The sequence below is a fragment of the Poeciliopsis prolifica genome, unplaced genomic scaffold, assembly GCF_027474105.1.
Source record: "Poeciliopsis prolifica strain line A6 unplaced genomic scaffold, Auburn_PproV2 SCAFFOLD010, whole genome shotgun sequence".
Taxonomy (NCBI): domain Eukaryota; kingdom Metazoa; phylum Chordata; class Actinopteri; order Cyprinodontiformes; family Poeciliidae; genus Poeciliopsis; species Poeciliopsis prolifica.
In genome coordinates this window covers 7,699,705-7,716,849 of record NW_026562385.1, presented here as the reverse complement: position 1 = coordinate 7,716,849, position 17,145 = coordinate 7,699,705, and the positions used below count along the sequence as shown (strand labels likewise).

The following is a 17,145-nucleotide window of genomic DNA, read 5'->3' as shown; positions in this document are numbered from 1 at the left end:
GCATCTGTGGTGTTTTACAGAAAAGCCAACACTGTTCATGTTTATGCCAGAAGTGGTCAAATAGTCTCCAACTGTACAAGGGTTCTACATTACCAGTGGGTTTTGCTAAAGACAAAATGCAAATGAACTATTTTGAACTACTCATACCATTTTCCCTTGGACATCTATCTCCATGCTAAGCATTTGTTTGTTATGATGACCCTAATTTTTCTTTCTTTTCAAAGCATGTGACTCTTCTGAGGTTTAGCTGTGAGGTCGGAAGAGGGCAACTATTTCAAAAACGTTCAGTGCTTAGACATTTCTAGCCCACAAGGGAAATTCAGATTGGCAAAGCACTTTCTCTGAATAAATTATCAGTAGACAGTGGTCAGGACTGCATCTTGTATAAGAATCTTACTGCAATGACCATGACAACAAAGCAACAGAATAGCTATGATCCACATTTATGTTAGAGAACTTCCTAAGGGCATTGAGCTGATGAGGTTTGAAGACTCGCAGTTCCCAGTTCCATCAGGATTTTGCTAATTGTTGCTGCCACTAGTCTGGAGGAGCTGAGTGGGATGTGAGTTGTGGGGTGCTGTTATTCAGAAGCTGGTCTGGCGACTTCAGCTCTAAAGAGGACCTTTGTGGAAATATGTGGTGCATTGTATGAGCAAGCGTTTAGGCATCCCCAAAATATCTGCAAGAGCAGACACAAACATTTCTCAAAAACATGTGAAAGAATTAAACTAACTCTCCAAGAACATTTCTGATGAGGGAATAACATTATGACACTATATAATATCCAAAGAAGTCAATTTTACAGAAATCTCCCCTTTTGAAATTGTTTTTGTAGCTCAATGAATGTCAGTTACTTGAGTTTCTCTGATTTTCAGTTGTCTAAATGTAAGTACTAACTTTGTATAAAAGACAAACATGTTAAAATAAAATCAAGCGGAACTTTAAAATTACATTAATGGATCAATATTCAACCTCTTTCAGTGTGGCCAGTCATTCCTCATTTTAGTCTGGCCCATTCATTCCTCCCTCGTCTTTCTTGGTATGTTGCTTCCCACACAACCACATTATTCCTTTCTCTACCTAAACTGTCAGCCTGGCCCATATCTGTCCGCCTGTTTGTCATGTACCATCTTGTAAGTCTTGGCATTTCACTAGTCCTAAGTTGCCCCCTCACGTGCTCTCCCATGCCATTTGATGTACTCCTTATTCTCCAAGTCCCTCCTTCCTTCTCTCTCAGAGTCTGCTTGGTGTCGAAGCGCGTGACATCACACTTTCCCTTGTAGCACCAAGTCATACATCTGAAACTGTGTCCGTAGGAAGTCTCTGCCCTTTACACTTATTTTTTTATTTGTTTCGCTACATCTTCTTTGACCTTTGCCTCCTGCGTTTAAAATTTTCTTCCTCATAGCATGACCAACTTCCTCTCTCTTATTTTTAATCACAAAAAAAATAATATGCATATTTAGAAATAGATAGTAAACAAGTATCGTCATATAGGTTGTAAATTTGATTATTTAATTCAATCATTTTAATTCCCAAAAATGCCAATTAAAGATAAATTTTCATGATGCAAGTCTTTTAAACTAGTTTGTATTCAGCTTTTTCAGGCTGACCTATTGCTTAACAAACCTAAGCAACCGACAACTACTTAGCTGGCGTCAAATTGGTATCAGGTCGAGCGGGAAATTAGACAGCTTTACAGCTCTGTACATTTTTGAAAGTTGAGTACCCTTTAGGATTTCACCATATTGTCAGAATAATCTCTTGTCACCAGTCTTTCTTTCTCATTACTGAGATATATGACATGGGATATAATGGTTAGAGTAGGAATGCAAGAAATCGGATGGTGATCTGCAGCAAACAAAACATCCTTCGACTTGGAAGTCATCCCCACGTGGAGATGTCTACTTGCAGTATTTGTGAGATGTTTAAAAATAATGTAAATCTCATAGCAAATTCATTGCATTGAGTCAGTCAATGAGGAATGAACAGAGCAATGGCTTCTCAGTTAATTAATAATGGTAAACATGTGAAATGCTGATCTAAGACAATAATCTAAGTACATTTTTAGTAAATCAAATTCCTTTCCAGTCAAATATTACATTTAACACAGGTGTCATTCAGTTTTAAACAGTGATTAAGTAAGAAAAAAAAAAAAAGAAAGAAAAAAATAAAGGTTTGGGTATGTTTTTATCTGTTCTGTAGAGGCCTGAATGTCATACATATTTCCCCAATAAACTGAAGATTTCACCTAAGTTATAAATTCTTCATGAGAAATAGGCCAACCACTTTAAATCGGGGAGAGGGAACACGTTGTGTAAAATTAATTTTTTTGAGAGTGATCTCAATTTATAATGACATTCCCTCTTCAAAAATATACCTGTATTGCTTTGATTCTTTCATGCATGTTTGAGAAGTCCTTTATTCTCCCTATGCAAGCCATTCAGGGGTGCATAAATGCTTTCTCGTTCAATGCCTATTTACCCAAAGCTCCTCCTTGGAGCTGCAGGGTCAAGCTGAGCTTGTGCCTCAGAGAGCACTCCTCCCCTGCACCTTCCTCACTCAGCTCCCCAGACTAGCAGCAGCAACAATTGGCAAAAATCTAGTGGAACTGAAAGTCCGCTGAGCTTATTATGAACAACTTCTGAGTCCAGTGCTTCTAAAAATGGTAACAAACTGCAAAATGGCAGAGCTGCAACCTTGAAAACTTAAATTGTTATAGGACGTGTTTGATTTATTAACCAGGGTTGTGTAGATAATTAGGAAGAATAAATTCTGGTAAATATTCCAGTGTCCACTACTATTATCCTCCAAATATACAACTGATGTTAACCTGCTATGATTTAGTTTCATTTTGAATATAAAAGGATATACATATTTTTTAGTTGTTTTGAATTCATTTTCCAAATGATTCACAGTGATAATCCAAATTTTATCCAATGTGAGACTTTTATTTTTGTCATTAGAAATCTCAAATGAACTTGAAGTAAAAGACTTGAACCTTAACATGATTTTGGGAAAACCTCCATGTTTGAACAAGCTATTAGAAACAATAGCCAGAAGTAAAACAAAATTATAATGGTGAGAGCCATTGAAAGATATAATATGATGCACATTCATATTCATTATAATCATCAGATAAGAATCAGTGAAATTAAGGTTACTGGATTTAGAAAACAATTTTACCCTCTTCCTAACAAATTAAGATCCAAGGACCTAGTATAGGAAGCATATTTACAGTATGTTATATTCAACTATTCAGTCATTGGCCCTGCTTCTCACTGACGCTCTAAATTATTGCCAAGCAACATTTACAAAACCCTTTCTTATTTTGTTTGCCCTTACCTTGTTGTCTGACAGCCCAGTGACTTGGTCAACAAACTCCTCCTGAATCATGAAGGCAGCCAAGTTAGCAGTGTAGGAGGCCAGGAAGATGACAGCAAAGAAGGCCCAAACCGACACTATGAACTTGCTGGTGGTTCCTTTGGGGTTTTGCACTGGCACAGAGTTGTTAAAGACCAGACCCCACAGCAGCCAAACGGCCTTGCCCATGGTAAAAGAAGGACCGTGGGGATCTGAGAGAAACAGTAAGAGGAAGAGACAGATGTTAAAGTGAACGTAAGTTGCACTACTAGGGATTGTATGAAATGTCAGTTTTTCAATAATGATGGGGGCACAGAGGGTTCACTGCAAACACACTGTTCATCCTAGAGTTTTTGTACATATCTTAGTCAAAACTGGACACAGTTATGGAAGTAGTTGTCATTGCGCTACACCTAATCAGGGACTTGCATGGATTTCTTAGGAAAGCACAAGAGACATAAGAAGTGCTTCCCTTCTTCAAAATGTGGTTTGATCTCCTACATCTAAGACAAGACACTATTTTATCCATTTCCCTCAAACAGCAAAAACACTGCATTGTTTCATTATATATTTTAACATATCTGAAATAACAAGCATAATGTATCTCAATCACAGCAAAGGATGCGTGAAGATGTCAGTTTATGTTTCTTTCTAAGGTCTCCAAATATATAACCTTTTCTGGGTTTTACAATGAGCCTGGAGTGTAAAAAGGTTTCATAACCTGAGACATTGAATATTTAAAAGGCATTGTATTTCTCATAATTGTGATGTTTTATTTTTTGCATTCAGTAGAATGTAATTGATATCAATATGTTTATATATCTGCAATAAGTCTAAGCTAAGGAGATAACTTTAGGGTTGGTATAGTGTTTGTCTTGAAGTATGTCTTATTTTTACAAAACTAAGCGATTTAGTTGTTGCCCTGTGGTATTGACAGAGCTGGCTGACACAAGCACTGAATATGCTTACACCCAACTCACTTCAGCTATTTGTGGAGCATCATTTTTTGGTTCTCAGTAGAAAACTGAATGCAACATGATATGCAAACAATTACTCATGTCTTTGCATGTACTGTGGCTGTTGTTATTGCTGTTGTGTGACAAAAAAGCAAAAACAAGTTAGAATCTCTCACCTTGTAATTTGAAAACGATTTGACAAATTTAACAATTTAGCACTGTTTTGGCTCAAAGCTGAACTTTAAATTCCTACATTTATAAGACTATTTAAAAACAAAAGTTGTGATTTTCTTTAAATAAAATAAATAATATTGAGATTTTTTTTTCCTAAAAAGTGTACTGATATATATAAATAAGAAGTTTATGATGAGCTCACCTTTTCCTTGTGCCAGATTTCTGTTAAAGCCAAGCGGACTGATGTACTCAAACATGAAGACAGCCATTGCAGTCACCAGTAGGAGCATCACAAACATCATCACCCACACTGATGCACTGAATGGCTCTGTGAAAAGACAACATTTAAGGTACAGATATTAATATTACCAGTGTTTAAACCAAAATTTCTCACACATTTTCATTTAGTTTCTCCTCGGTCTGTTTTGCAGTGAACTGAAGGAATTAGATCAATTTTGTGCACATGTAGGAACCAAGAGAGTGGATTGCAAGCTGTTCCCTGTGCATTTAGAGTGCTTACAGAAAGCCTCATATACTTGCATTTGATTATGCGAGGCACAGAATAGTGTAGGAAGCCCTGGTGTCAGCACTCCTGTCCTCCCTCTGAGCTCACAACTCTGCAGCAGAGATTAAACTCTCCTTTTATGTATGGAAGGGTAGGGGGGACTGTTGGCATAGTGCAGAGCACTGAGTGAGGGTTGTGCAAGAAAAGTATGTGTCTACTGGCAAGCAGCCATTTAAGGGTTTTCCTGGTAAGCCCCCATAATAGCCACTTTCACAGCACTAACTGCGTGCAACATCCATGTCAGCGTGTGAACCTGGGTGTGAGTTTGTGTCCGTGTTCAGCATACTGCTATTGGCCTGTGTGTTTCAGCTTTCAGGAACTTTTGCTCAATTCCGTTTGCAAGTTGGTGGACTTTTGGAAATGTCTTGTGCGCAGGAACCTGCTGAGAAACTCTGCAGCAAACTGAACCGATACAGCAGGAGTTTTCATCGCCCTTTGGTTAACTTCTGAAGTGTTGTGAGAAAGGAATTGAGCTGATTCCTCCAGATCAAAGTATGCACACTCACACAAAAACAATTGATAAAACTGACAGCAGTTACCGAGAAAAGCTGATGGCGAGACAGTTCCATTACTACGTGAGACCATGACGCTGATCCCAGTTTCTACGAACGGGACGGAGAAATCGATGACCTCAGAACGCTCCTCATTGATCGTCAGAGATCCGACGGCCATGACGGCTTTCTTATAGACCACCTTTTTTGAGAAGTGGTGAAGAGGAAGGAGTGCGAGGATTGAATAGGAATGGGGTGATGTAATTAAAAAAAATATGGAAGAAAAATAGCAAGGAGCAGGGGATAAAGAACATTACAAAGACATTACTTATATTTGTTTACAATGAACTCAGTGGTTTCCACATTAAACATTTAGACGCTCAAACTGTAAAACATGCAGATTTTTCCTTACTTATCCAAGATATTATTATTGAATTTCTATCAGCAATTAGTTGAAAAAGTTAAACTCACAGGATTATTTTTTCAGTTTGTTAAAATTTTCTATGGCTCTGTAAGTGGAGGCCAAGCAATAAATACAAATAGGTTTTATTCAGAATTTGCTAAGATTTCTTTATTTTCTGGAGCATGTAAGACCAAATATTGTTTTCTTTTTCTGATAGCATATGAAATGAAATTCGGATAGACTTACCTCTCCCACCATCCCATTCCAGACATTGTTGATTTTCTTGCCATGCTTGCCATTGGTTACCAGGTACAAGTCATACGTAAATTTGACATACTTGGCAATCTTCTTCAGAATGTCAATGCAGAAACCTTTGCAGCACTTTTTGATATATGTTCCACCAGCCTCAGTTGTGTTGCTACAGAAACACAAAAATAAAGACCACCGTTATAACTCAATTAAGCAATGCTTTGCTTGGTAACAGATGTTAAAAAGAAGACATGATTAACGAGAATATTTAACTGAGAGAAAATGCTAATTGTCTTATTTTCATTTCCCTGGTTAATCACACACCGATGGCTCTATATCCTTTTCAAGTTATAAATTGCAATGATTCTGCCTTTGAATGAGAAAGAACTTTAAAGCCAAGTTCTTTCTCTCCTTCCTCCTCTGCGTCTCCAGTCAAGGAGGGCTTGATGGCGTTGCATCTGCAGCGTCTTGCCATCTGTGTGTGTGAATCTGAGAGCAGAAGAGTTCAGAAACTTCTGACTCACACACACATACACACGCACACACACGCACGCAAACACAAACCCACGCACAGAGTGCATTCACATTCAAGATCTCACTTTAACTTTCAGCCACCTGGGAGTCTCATTTAACTTTTAAATGTGTGCTAATTGGGGGACGCCAACATCGTCCTTTGATTTAACATCCAAATTTAACAAAGAGTGAGAGAGCAAAAAACAAAACAAACAAACAAAAAACTTGCTGACTGTGACTCTGCAGTTTTCATTCTGTTCTGGGAGTTCCTGGCCTCCAAAGTCTAAATACCAACAATCAGGGAAAACTGTATCAAAGTGGCTTTGCTTACTTTTCTGCTGCTTTGACTGAACAGTTGCCTCACTAAAACTGGACGTTTGGTTATGTTACCTGGAAGGGGGCAGCTCTGTGCAAAATAGTTGACATTGGCATTGAAAGTAAGGATAGATACTTCATCAGAAAAGAATCTATTGGGTACTCTCTTTCATATTTTCGTAGAAGCTGCCATGACTCAGTGCTTCAGTGTTTAGCTAATCCCCAAACAGAGAAACTGTCAAAGCTACTAATGTTGTAAGTTTGTATTGAGTAATTATGTTTTAATCCCTCTTTCCTTGAAAAAACTTCTGATTAATACTTTTTGCTGAGTTCAACCTTCACTCTTTGTTTTTCCTCATTCTCCTTTCTGTTCTGCCAGTCCTTAGACATCATGACGGTCCTGTTAAAATCAGTGATGCACTTCCTGCGTCACTACATCATTGATCTGGAAATTTGTTGCAAAGTAAGTGACTTGATGCAATGGGCTTCCTCAGACAGATTTTCTTTCAATTAGCATCAGAGGACCAATGAACATTGACTAGGACTTACACATTTGACTAAAATGTATGTACATAACTGGATCTAGAGCTGACCATGTAATAGGATTGTACTGAAATTATATAGATAAGTTATTCTGTATAAATTGTGTTTAATTAGACCTATTTGTCATGTAAAGTGCCCTGAAATAACATTTGTTTTAAATTGGTTATAAACAAATATAAACTGAGCAGATATGGAAATGCATGCAGGAATGAAATTCGGAATAACAAAGTGAAATCAAAGGTGATGTTAGATTATTTTATCCTTGGTTCTCCAGGCACAACCAAGAAGATAGAACAAAAAAGAAGAGCAACTTTTATCTGAGAGATTTTGGACACATTCACAGATTCTGTGGTTTAAGTAACTTCTGAATTACTAATAAGAAGAGCATTTTTATGCAGGGGAAGCACAAGACTAAGGGAATAAAATAAAACTACATTTGGTTGTGATTTGTTCAGAGTTTCATACAAGAGAATGAACTTTTAAAGCAGTCTTCATGAACTCCTTGTCGTTCAGGCAGTAAGAGCCTTTGATATAACAGAGGCTGTTTGTGAAGTTGTCAGGCCAACTTCACACAGTAACACTATTGGGCTTCGGGGGTCTCCAGAGAGGGCATTGAAGGCCTGCGTATGATTGTGTGTTTCAGTTAGTATGGCTTTTTCTCAGGGAAAGCCTGGATGAGTGAATTTACATTTTTGCATGCATGGATACCCTTCAAACCCCAATCCAACTCTTCTGCTGCCACTCCCCATTTACTGCTTCTTTCATCCCTGCCATCAAACCCTCTTTCTCCATCCAAATGGACACCACGGATGCTTGAGTGGGAATTGCTCTGTGGGAGGAAGGAACAGGGCTGAATGCACTGGTCTATGAGTGGACATGTGGCAACAGGGAGCGTTTATGAACTTGTGAATGTGTGTTTGTGTTTGTCCTTGGAGATGCTTTATCCTCTGCCCTACTTCACAGTGATTCTGGATGATAATCTCTTTCAGCCTCTTCCCTGAGACCCCCATTACTGTTTAATCATCTCTCTCGCTCCGTGTAGCTCTGTCTCTGTAGTCATGGCGGAAACCTGAGACACAAATGCAGTGTTTTGTGTTGATTTGTGGCCATTTTTCATGGGGTGCTAATGAGAAACAACAGAAACATTTCATGAGTTCTAAAGAAGTGTTTGCCGACTAGAATATTTACATTGTTGACCTTCCTTAATACTAAGTAGTGCAGTTCGTTTAACATTAATATCCAGGCCATATCCTTTGTGATCTGGACTTCATCAAAACTAAGTACTGCCTTTGTCTTGAAACTTTCTGCAATGCAAACAGGCCTTTCATGTCTCAGTTTTTCTAATCTGTCAAGCTGCTACATCAGATTTGAAGTTACTAACAACAACTTTCTGGAATGTGAGGTTGGATTTTGCATGTTTTCTTTGGAGGCAACAAAGATAATCGTTTCCAGCACATCTGCTTGGAAATTGTTTTTGAAATAAACGCTGACATGCTCAAAGCGTAATTCTAACTTTGTAAAATGGGGAATTTTAGACTTATTTTAAATCCACCAAAAACACATCTCTTGAGCCATCTGAGAGAGAGAGTTTGTGTCAAGTGGTTGAAACTGTTTATAGAAATTTGTGATCAGAACTGTATATGTAAGCAGAAAGTGAAAGACGTGCAGCAGCTACAGCTAAACGTCTGACAGTCTTGCTTCATGTCTAATTTTTCTCTGTGCAGAAAAGACATATTTGCAAATTATCCGATTGCAAGCGTTGGTCCAGCATCAGCCAAGTCGTTCAGTGACATGTTCTCACAATGCCTTTGCCTTGAAATCAACAAAAAGCAAGAGTTTGTTGGGAGAAAATTTGTTAGGAAAGGAAGTAAATTGCTTAGTTCAGCAGTCGCCTCCATTTTAGGTGGGAGGAAAGAAGCTGCTGCATAGGTCGATTACTGCAACTCTGTCACTTGCTCATGACAGAGGGAAGAGAGCAACAAACCTATAGTCATTAGAAAATTGATCAGGCACTTTCAACACCTTAAATTGTTTTGCCGTTTTATGACTAAAATCTCTTGCAAAAGTCTCCATACCCTTTGAACCACACAATTCATACATTACGTCGAGAAAGGATAGTGTTGTTATATTTTATCAGTACGTCACAACATTTCTGATCCATGTGAAAAAGTTTGACACAATTCTATGCCCAGGGTATTTACACCAAACCTAACCGAGTCGTAGAAAAGGCAGCATCAGACTTACTCTTTGATATGCTTCCTGCAGGGCACAGAGTTCCTCATACAGGTACCAGTGAGTCTTTCAACATCCTCCACAATAACAAAGGGTTTCTCCTCCAAGGTGACAATGGACAGGTGGTTGTCGTCAAGCTCGGCATCGCCAAAAGAGTTGAACCGTGGCCACACTGGGTATTTTAGTGTCAGGCTGCGGTTGTCAAGTTTTCCCATCTGTTGACAGGGGGAGGAAAATGTAGCATGAAAACAAACAGATTACATGCAAAACACCCTCATCAGCAAATGTGCATGAAAGAAATGACTGAATTCAGTGAATTTACAAATCTAAGTTAGGTATGCTTTTAAAGCAGCCTTCATGAACTAGTTGTTGGTGTGGATCTTTGAACCACTGGGCTCAACTGCAAGTGGCTATAGGCATGTGATTGCATAATAAAACCAGTTTGGATAAATAGTACTGTGTCTAAGACCAGATGTTTAAATTCTTATCATTTTACTTTTTTCAGATTATTCGGTGGCAATATATTACCCATACCCATATATTAATCATTAACATTTTCTAGGTAATAGAAAATGTGTGTAAGAAGAGGTTAAATTCAAAAAAACAACAAAGAGATACCAAAATGACTGATGCACAGAGAGTAGGCGGAAAAAATGACATATTAGGGTTTTGCTATAAATGCAAAGCTATACTTTTTGTCCAAAAATGTAACAGGGGGAAGTGCTCCTCTACAGAAGCTGTGAGGCTGGTTATATTTCAGAAAGTTTCCAGAGCTGTGATGTCACCGATTCCTCTATGGAAGTCCTCTACCCATTCCTTGTAAATATCTATGTGTGGGGGGCCTGTCAGTCTATGTCTTACTGTCAGATAGACAAGGCAAAGAGAAATAGAAAAGCAACAGATATAAGAATTTGCATGGTCTATTATATTAATAAGAGACACAAAATTCCCCTCTATTGTAGAAATCTTGCCTCTACCTCTTCTTCCTCACTGTCTCCTGGCTTCATATAAGCATGAATTGCAGAGTCATCTCATAGTGTTTCTAGGGTAGATTTATTTAATCTCATCATAGGGATTTGCAGAAAAACCACACACTTTTGGTTTGAATTACACACTTGTGGCATAATTCTTCAAATTAGTAAAGGTAGAACATTTTTTCAATGATCTGTTTGTTGGCGTAGATCCCACATTTAAGCATACTTTTCACAGTTCCAAAATAGTTTAGATGTCAGCAAATTTAGAAGCATAAGTCATTCCTTATTTATCCAATTTTAAATCTGTTCTGATGTCTGTCAGTGATCCCTATCCTATTAGAGACAAAACTATCAAGATGTTAATTTGAGAATAAGCTGAAGAATTTGAGAATAGTTTTTCATCTGAATTTTTTCCATTCAATGTTTTCAATTCATTAATTCCACTGGCAGTGAAACAGACCTACAACATGATGCTACAACCACCATATATTTGCTTAATACTCTTAAGTTTGAAAGCCTCACCTGGACTTCCAAACAAATGTTTTGTCATTGTAGCAAAGAAGTCAAACCTTTGCTTTATCTAATGATAAAACCTTTCCTCCAGAAGGCATTTTGTTTGTCTATGTGACAAACAAATTTTCATTCTTTCATGGATATGAGTGTAATACGTCTATATTCTCTGGGTGTTGAAAATTGCCTGATCATTTTACCACATACCGGAATGTTGGAGTTGTTTAGTTTGGATAGGTGCCCAATACGACAGTATTAGAGATGATTCACTTACATATTCAGGAACAGATACCTTTAAAGACAAAAATTAAAAAGCTCGGTCAACATTTCCTCAATGAAGTTAAATTGGGATTCATATTTTTTTGCAGGCCATTTGTCGAAAAAATTCTAGCCAACCTACCAGCTGTTGGCCGGCTATTGTATCTCAAATTAGTAGTTTTTTTCCTTTCTTTTTTTCAAAGCACCCACTTGGCACTTTTACACACATGATTCACGGATCAGTTTTAATCTGGCCTCCCCTTTGACCCTGCAGTCACAAAATGGTGCTTTTACCTACGAACACATAAACCCTTACACGCTGCCTGTTCTAAGCCCATATGCTTGGCTAAATTATTAACAGGCAAGAAGAGAGAAGGAAATGAAATTAGCATTTTAATTGTTTTGCTTTGAGTGGTTTTCTACCCTTTGACAGGGATTAGAGTCTCTTCTCCACTGTTAGCCTGCGAGACTGTCAACAGCTCACTCTGCTGTCAGCCGCAGCCCTAGAAGTGCGTGCCGGCGTGCCTGCGTGTCTGCGTGCATGCGTGTGTGTGTGTAGGAAATTGTGTCAAAGAGAGAGTGAAGCAGGACAGTATGTCGAGGTGCGGTTCTCTGGTGTGTCACCTTCAGTCTCTGGGGATTGTCCGCTTTTGGCTATCTGTCTTAGCCCAGCTGTTTTGCATTTCACATGTGAGTGACTGCGTCTACAGACACACATGCTTGTGTCAGTAGGAAAAGGGACTAGTGATGAAGGAAATAGTGAGGCTTAGGGTGAATAAGAAAGACAACAAACAGCACTGGCACACCACTGTGCGTCACAGCTACAATAATGATTATAAATGCTATTGTCATTTTTCACAACATTAAATTACATTATGCAGGTGCCTTACAAAAGTCTCAACTCACTATGATATATTTCCTGTTTGTTTATGTGTAACTTAATGCTTTTGGAAGTATGTAAATGACCTTAAAGAAACTTGCCAAAAAGGGTATATCAGCAAAACTGCAGAATAGAAAAAGAGGCCATCTAAATGTGACCCTGAACTAGACGCGCCGATTCCAAGTTGAAACACTCTTAAATGTAAGATGCATTAATCTGCGCCTCAAGAATGCCTCCAAAAAATGTATCTCAGACTTCGAAAATCCAAGAAGAGTAAACAAATAATTTTGCACCTATTTGTACAAACTAAATCACCGCTTGTGTTACCCAAGATCTTCCCCGTCACATTTGAGGATCTGGATACAAAGGTTGTTTTTTTATCAACAGAGCCCAAAAGCTGCTTGCCTCTTTATCAGTAATTGATAAATTAGTCAAACTCAATAGACTGATGCTTACTATAAACATGCCTTTTCACTTCTTGCGCTTCAGCTTATTTAATACTGTGGGAAAATATTATCTACTATTGCTCATTGCTTATATAACTGGCTCACTGTAATATGCACTCGTGCCAATCAGGATGCTAATATGTTGCACATTGTTCATTTTATGAGCTGACTACCAATCCAATGGATTAGTACACATTATAATGCTAAATGTTATTTTTCTCAAGGTGCAAGTTAAAACAGCACTCAACTTCATTTTGAACACAATTTAAAGGTGAACTCTGTGAAGAAGGTACAGATGAACAGATGAGGGTTGCATCTGGATTGGACCAAGCTGGACTATAATAGCAGTTCAGTTACACAAACAGCAAAAGAAATGAAGGAGACAGAAATTGCAATGACTGCTCAGACCACCTCTCTCTAATCTGTCGCTTCTTTTGACGCCTTTTCCACAGAATGTACATTATCAAGATTTCCATGAGTGAGTTCACCATTTTGTTCCAAAATTAACCCAGAACTGCCATCAAGTGGCCAGATTGCTTTACAATCACATCACTTTAATGAATGTACTCAAAGCATCAAGGCAGCGATGCATGACAGTGTTAGAAACAGCCAAACTCATTTTGTGAATAAATGGGTCTGAAGACTGAAATGATGGTGAGAAAATGGTTTTCACAAGATTGTGTGAATTCCAGGCTGTATCGTGCGCTATCAGATGTATTCATTTCACCTGTCAGTGGTCATAATATTGTGCCTGTTTGGCGCACTCATGCAGTGCTCTCATGCACATTTATAACAAACCTGACGAGCACAATTGAAAAATCTTTGATCAGTTCAGTCAATAGTGTAATCTAGTAACAAAGTGAGTCAAATATTCGTGGAAGACACTTTGCAAAATGAGAGGATGAGGAGGAGGAAGATAGAACAATGAAGCTGACTTCAGCAATCCCCTCTCTGTCCTACTGCTCTCATCATCCCTCCTTCCTTCCCCAGTGTCTTCTTCTCTCTAATTAAAGAAAGAAGGGTTATAAATTAATGCCCAGAAAGGAGGAGAGCTTGAGTTTATCGACCATCCGAGAGAGAGAAAAAAAGAGAGAGAAAGCTGAATCTGCTTGGACATAATACCAGATATTACATGCACACAATGCTAAGACTGTTGCACAAAATGTATGGATGTGATCTGACAGTTAGGCCAGTGGGAGGTTAAAATGATAGGGCCGGCGGGATTACTGCATTGCAGGAAGCAAAGAGGCTATCACATTATCACCGGTCAGAGATTAAGAGCCACGATAGGTCTTTCTGGGCAATTTTATTCTGATCTTCAGTGCACTGTATTTTGATTTCAAGTTATTTGTGACATTTGTATAAAAACAAAGAACAAATAGGAATAATGTATCAATTCTAATATATTTCTTTTCATCACTTGAGCTTTCTGCAGTGCTGTATTTGACTGTCAAATGCTGTAATTCACCAAAATCAGGCTAATCAAGTCAGAAAATGTTATAACAATCAATCAAAACATGAACGAAAACTATGTTCAAGGCTCCTTCTCTGAGCACCTTCTCTATGCCAGTCTCACGGGGAGAGTTATCACTGTGGCAAGATGCATTATGGGAGAATGAGTTCCTAATAGCGTGGAGAAACCCATTCAGTCATAAAACAGTATCTGTCACTCCTGTCAGACAAAATTACGTCGGTAAAATGGATTCTGCTTCTCTCCCTCCAGCCCTTGCTTTGAGTGTTCCTCTGTGAACGTGTGCGCGGGGACCTGCATGTGTGCTGCGTCCGCCGGCTTGCGTCACGGTGCGCGTGCGAGCCAGCGTCTGTGAGTGCAAAACGAGGGCACAGAGAAAGAGGAAGAGTGAGAGAAGACTCTAATCACTGATTTATTGTTTTTCCCTTTCAAGTGCAGTTCTTTTATTGAGATTCAAAGAACAGTGACGGCTGCATGTGAAAAAGCCTTCCTGTGATTATGTGTCGACCTGGAGGTGTGGGTGTGTGCACATGGGTTCCTTGTGTGTCTGTGCTCCATATTGTGATTCTTCAAGCACAAATCCCTTGTTGTCTGTAATAATTATTTTGTGAACTGGATGCAAACTCTGTGGCAGTTTCAGAAGCAATTTGCATTTGCATTCTCCATCCGCTGTGCTGGAACAAAAGTTGCTTTATAAGGTAAGTATAGTCTTCTCATTTAATTAGTCAAGTTGCATACAAAACACAAACTTTTTTTTTGAAGGTGTGGCTATTATTTAGAACTTTTTTAGGCATAATAAAGCAACGTAACAATATGTAAATTTCTACACTTATACTTTGTTTATGTATTGCATATAGACTGGTTAAAAAGGCAATTCCCAACAAACTCAAAAAGAAAAACAAAAAACAGGTCCCACACTCATTGGACCACCTTTAACTTTGACTGTTTGCTGTGGCATTGTTTTGATGAACTTCTGCAATGCCACAAGATTTATTCCCATCCAATGTTGCATTCACTTTCCACCAAGATCTTGTTTTAATGATGGAAAAGTGCAACCACTGTGCAAAGCCTTCTCCAGAACATCACAGATTCTCAGTGGCGTTAAGGTAAGAACTCTGTGAAGGCTGATCCACGTGGGAAACAGTGTCTCATGCTCCCTGTAACACTCTTTCACAATTTCAGCCTGATAAATCCTGGCATTGTCATCTTGAAATTTCCCTGTAAAAAAAAACAAAACAATGCATTGATGAAAAAGCTCTGTCATTCTCCATCTTCTGGTAGTCACCTTAACCTGGACTTAACCAGTCACAGTTACAGGCATTTATCTAACTTGGGTAGTTGGGTAGCTCTAACCCGATAGAATACAACAAGTGCAGCTCCTGTCAGCTAAGAACAGAAAAATTACACAGTTTCACCAAAATTAGACAATAAAATTCTGGGAAAGCAATGCATGGATCTGTCTGAGTTTATATTAACAAGGGTGGTAGTGTAAGTGCTATATGTTTTTGGGCAAACTTTAAGCATGGTTTCAAATCCACAACTGGCCATGACTTAAAGGACAAAGGCCCAACCCAAGTATATCCAAATCATCAGATTTCAAGCTAATTGGGTGCTGGTGAGATCGTGGAACAGGATAATTTACAAACTGTACCAATTGCATGCGGTTACTGAAATGGTCCAAAATTTCTCAGGAATGTTCCTGATACATTTTTGACTCTACTTCTTGAATAACTGTGCAGTATTAAAAGGAGTTCAACACAGTCCCAGCAAGGTATCCCCATTAAAGTGGCTTAAGAGGATCAAATACCTTTTCATTATTTTAATGTATGGGGATTATACTAGATGTCGCTGAACTTATTAAGTTCAAACCACAGCAGTAGTTTAACTGTTACAGGGGAAGCATATGTGGATCTTTCAAACATGTGAATGCTAAACACTTGTAGGTGTTGAAATAAACACAAAGCTTTCACATCCTTTTTATTAACGTGCCTCATGTTTCACTCTGTTTGATGCATTGCCTGTGCCATTCTCTCACTCATTTCCTCTCACTCCCTAAGCCAAACTCTTTGTCTCTGTTCCTTTCCTGATCATTTGGTATTGCACTCTTTTCCCTCCCCATCCATCTTGCACCCCTAGGGAACACATTCAATACTTTTAGTGCATATCTATATTTTAGTGCATGCACACAATTCACTTGTTTTGCCACTGATTTCTGGTGCATGGATTGAAAAGCTCCCAATTATGTTTCCACTTTGGGTGCCGGTGTCTCTCTTTGGGTTTCAGAGTAATTTTCTGCACCACAGAGAAGTGGCACGGATCAATTTCATAGACTCTCTGTTCACGACACACTTCTTGTCCTCGACACACTAACAAAGGTTTGTGTGTATGTCGGCGTGAAATATGACAAAGCCGCTCCAAAAATTGTCGAACACTGTGCAAGTTGCTCCACACAAAGGACACACAGGAAGATATAACCTAAGGTATATCAGACTGATTACAGCACAAGTTTCACCAATAGTGTTTCTGCTGATTACCAGTGCTAAGCGGCAAAAAGTGTGCCCATGCACACACAAGAGAGCTGTGACCCTTTGCCAACCTGATAACAGACATCTCAGGTTTTGATTAACTCTGCTCTGAGGTGCTATAAGAGAGCCCAGCATCAGAGTGTGCGGATTATTGGGTTTAGAGACGGATAGTGAAGGAGGACAGGAAGGAGGACGAGGGTGGAAAAATATGGAACTACAGAGTAAAATGTAAAGACTCAGAAAGGAAAGTGAGTGCAGCAGATTTTTAAAAAATGCC

General features: G+C 38.7%; 1 protein-coding gene across 2 annotated transcripts in view; it reads right to left on the bottom strand.

The window, feature by feature from the left end:
* Positions 1-17,145, bottom strand: part of grin2aa (glutamate receptor, ionotropic, N-methyl D-aspartate 2A, a) — a 151,157-nt gene that overhangs the window by 21,699 nt on the left and 112,313 nt on the right. For both annotated transcript variants that reach the window (XM_055035359.1, XM_055035358.1), the window contains 5 exons: positions 9,817-10,019; positions 6,199-6,370; positions 5,598-5,751; positions 4,696-4,821; positions 3,346-3,575 (listed from right to left, as the gene is read on the bottom strand). In XM_055035359.1, the coding sequence (XP_054891334.1) occupies positions 3,346-3,575; positions 4,696-4,821; positions 5,598-5,751; positions 6,199-6,370; positions 9,817-10,019 (885 nt within the window). The remainder of the gene's footprint in view (positions 1-3,345; positions 3,576-4,695; positions 4,822-5,597; positions 5,752-6,198; positions 6,371-9,816; positions 10,020-17,145) is intronic.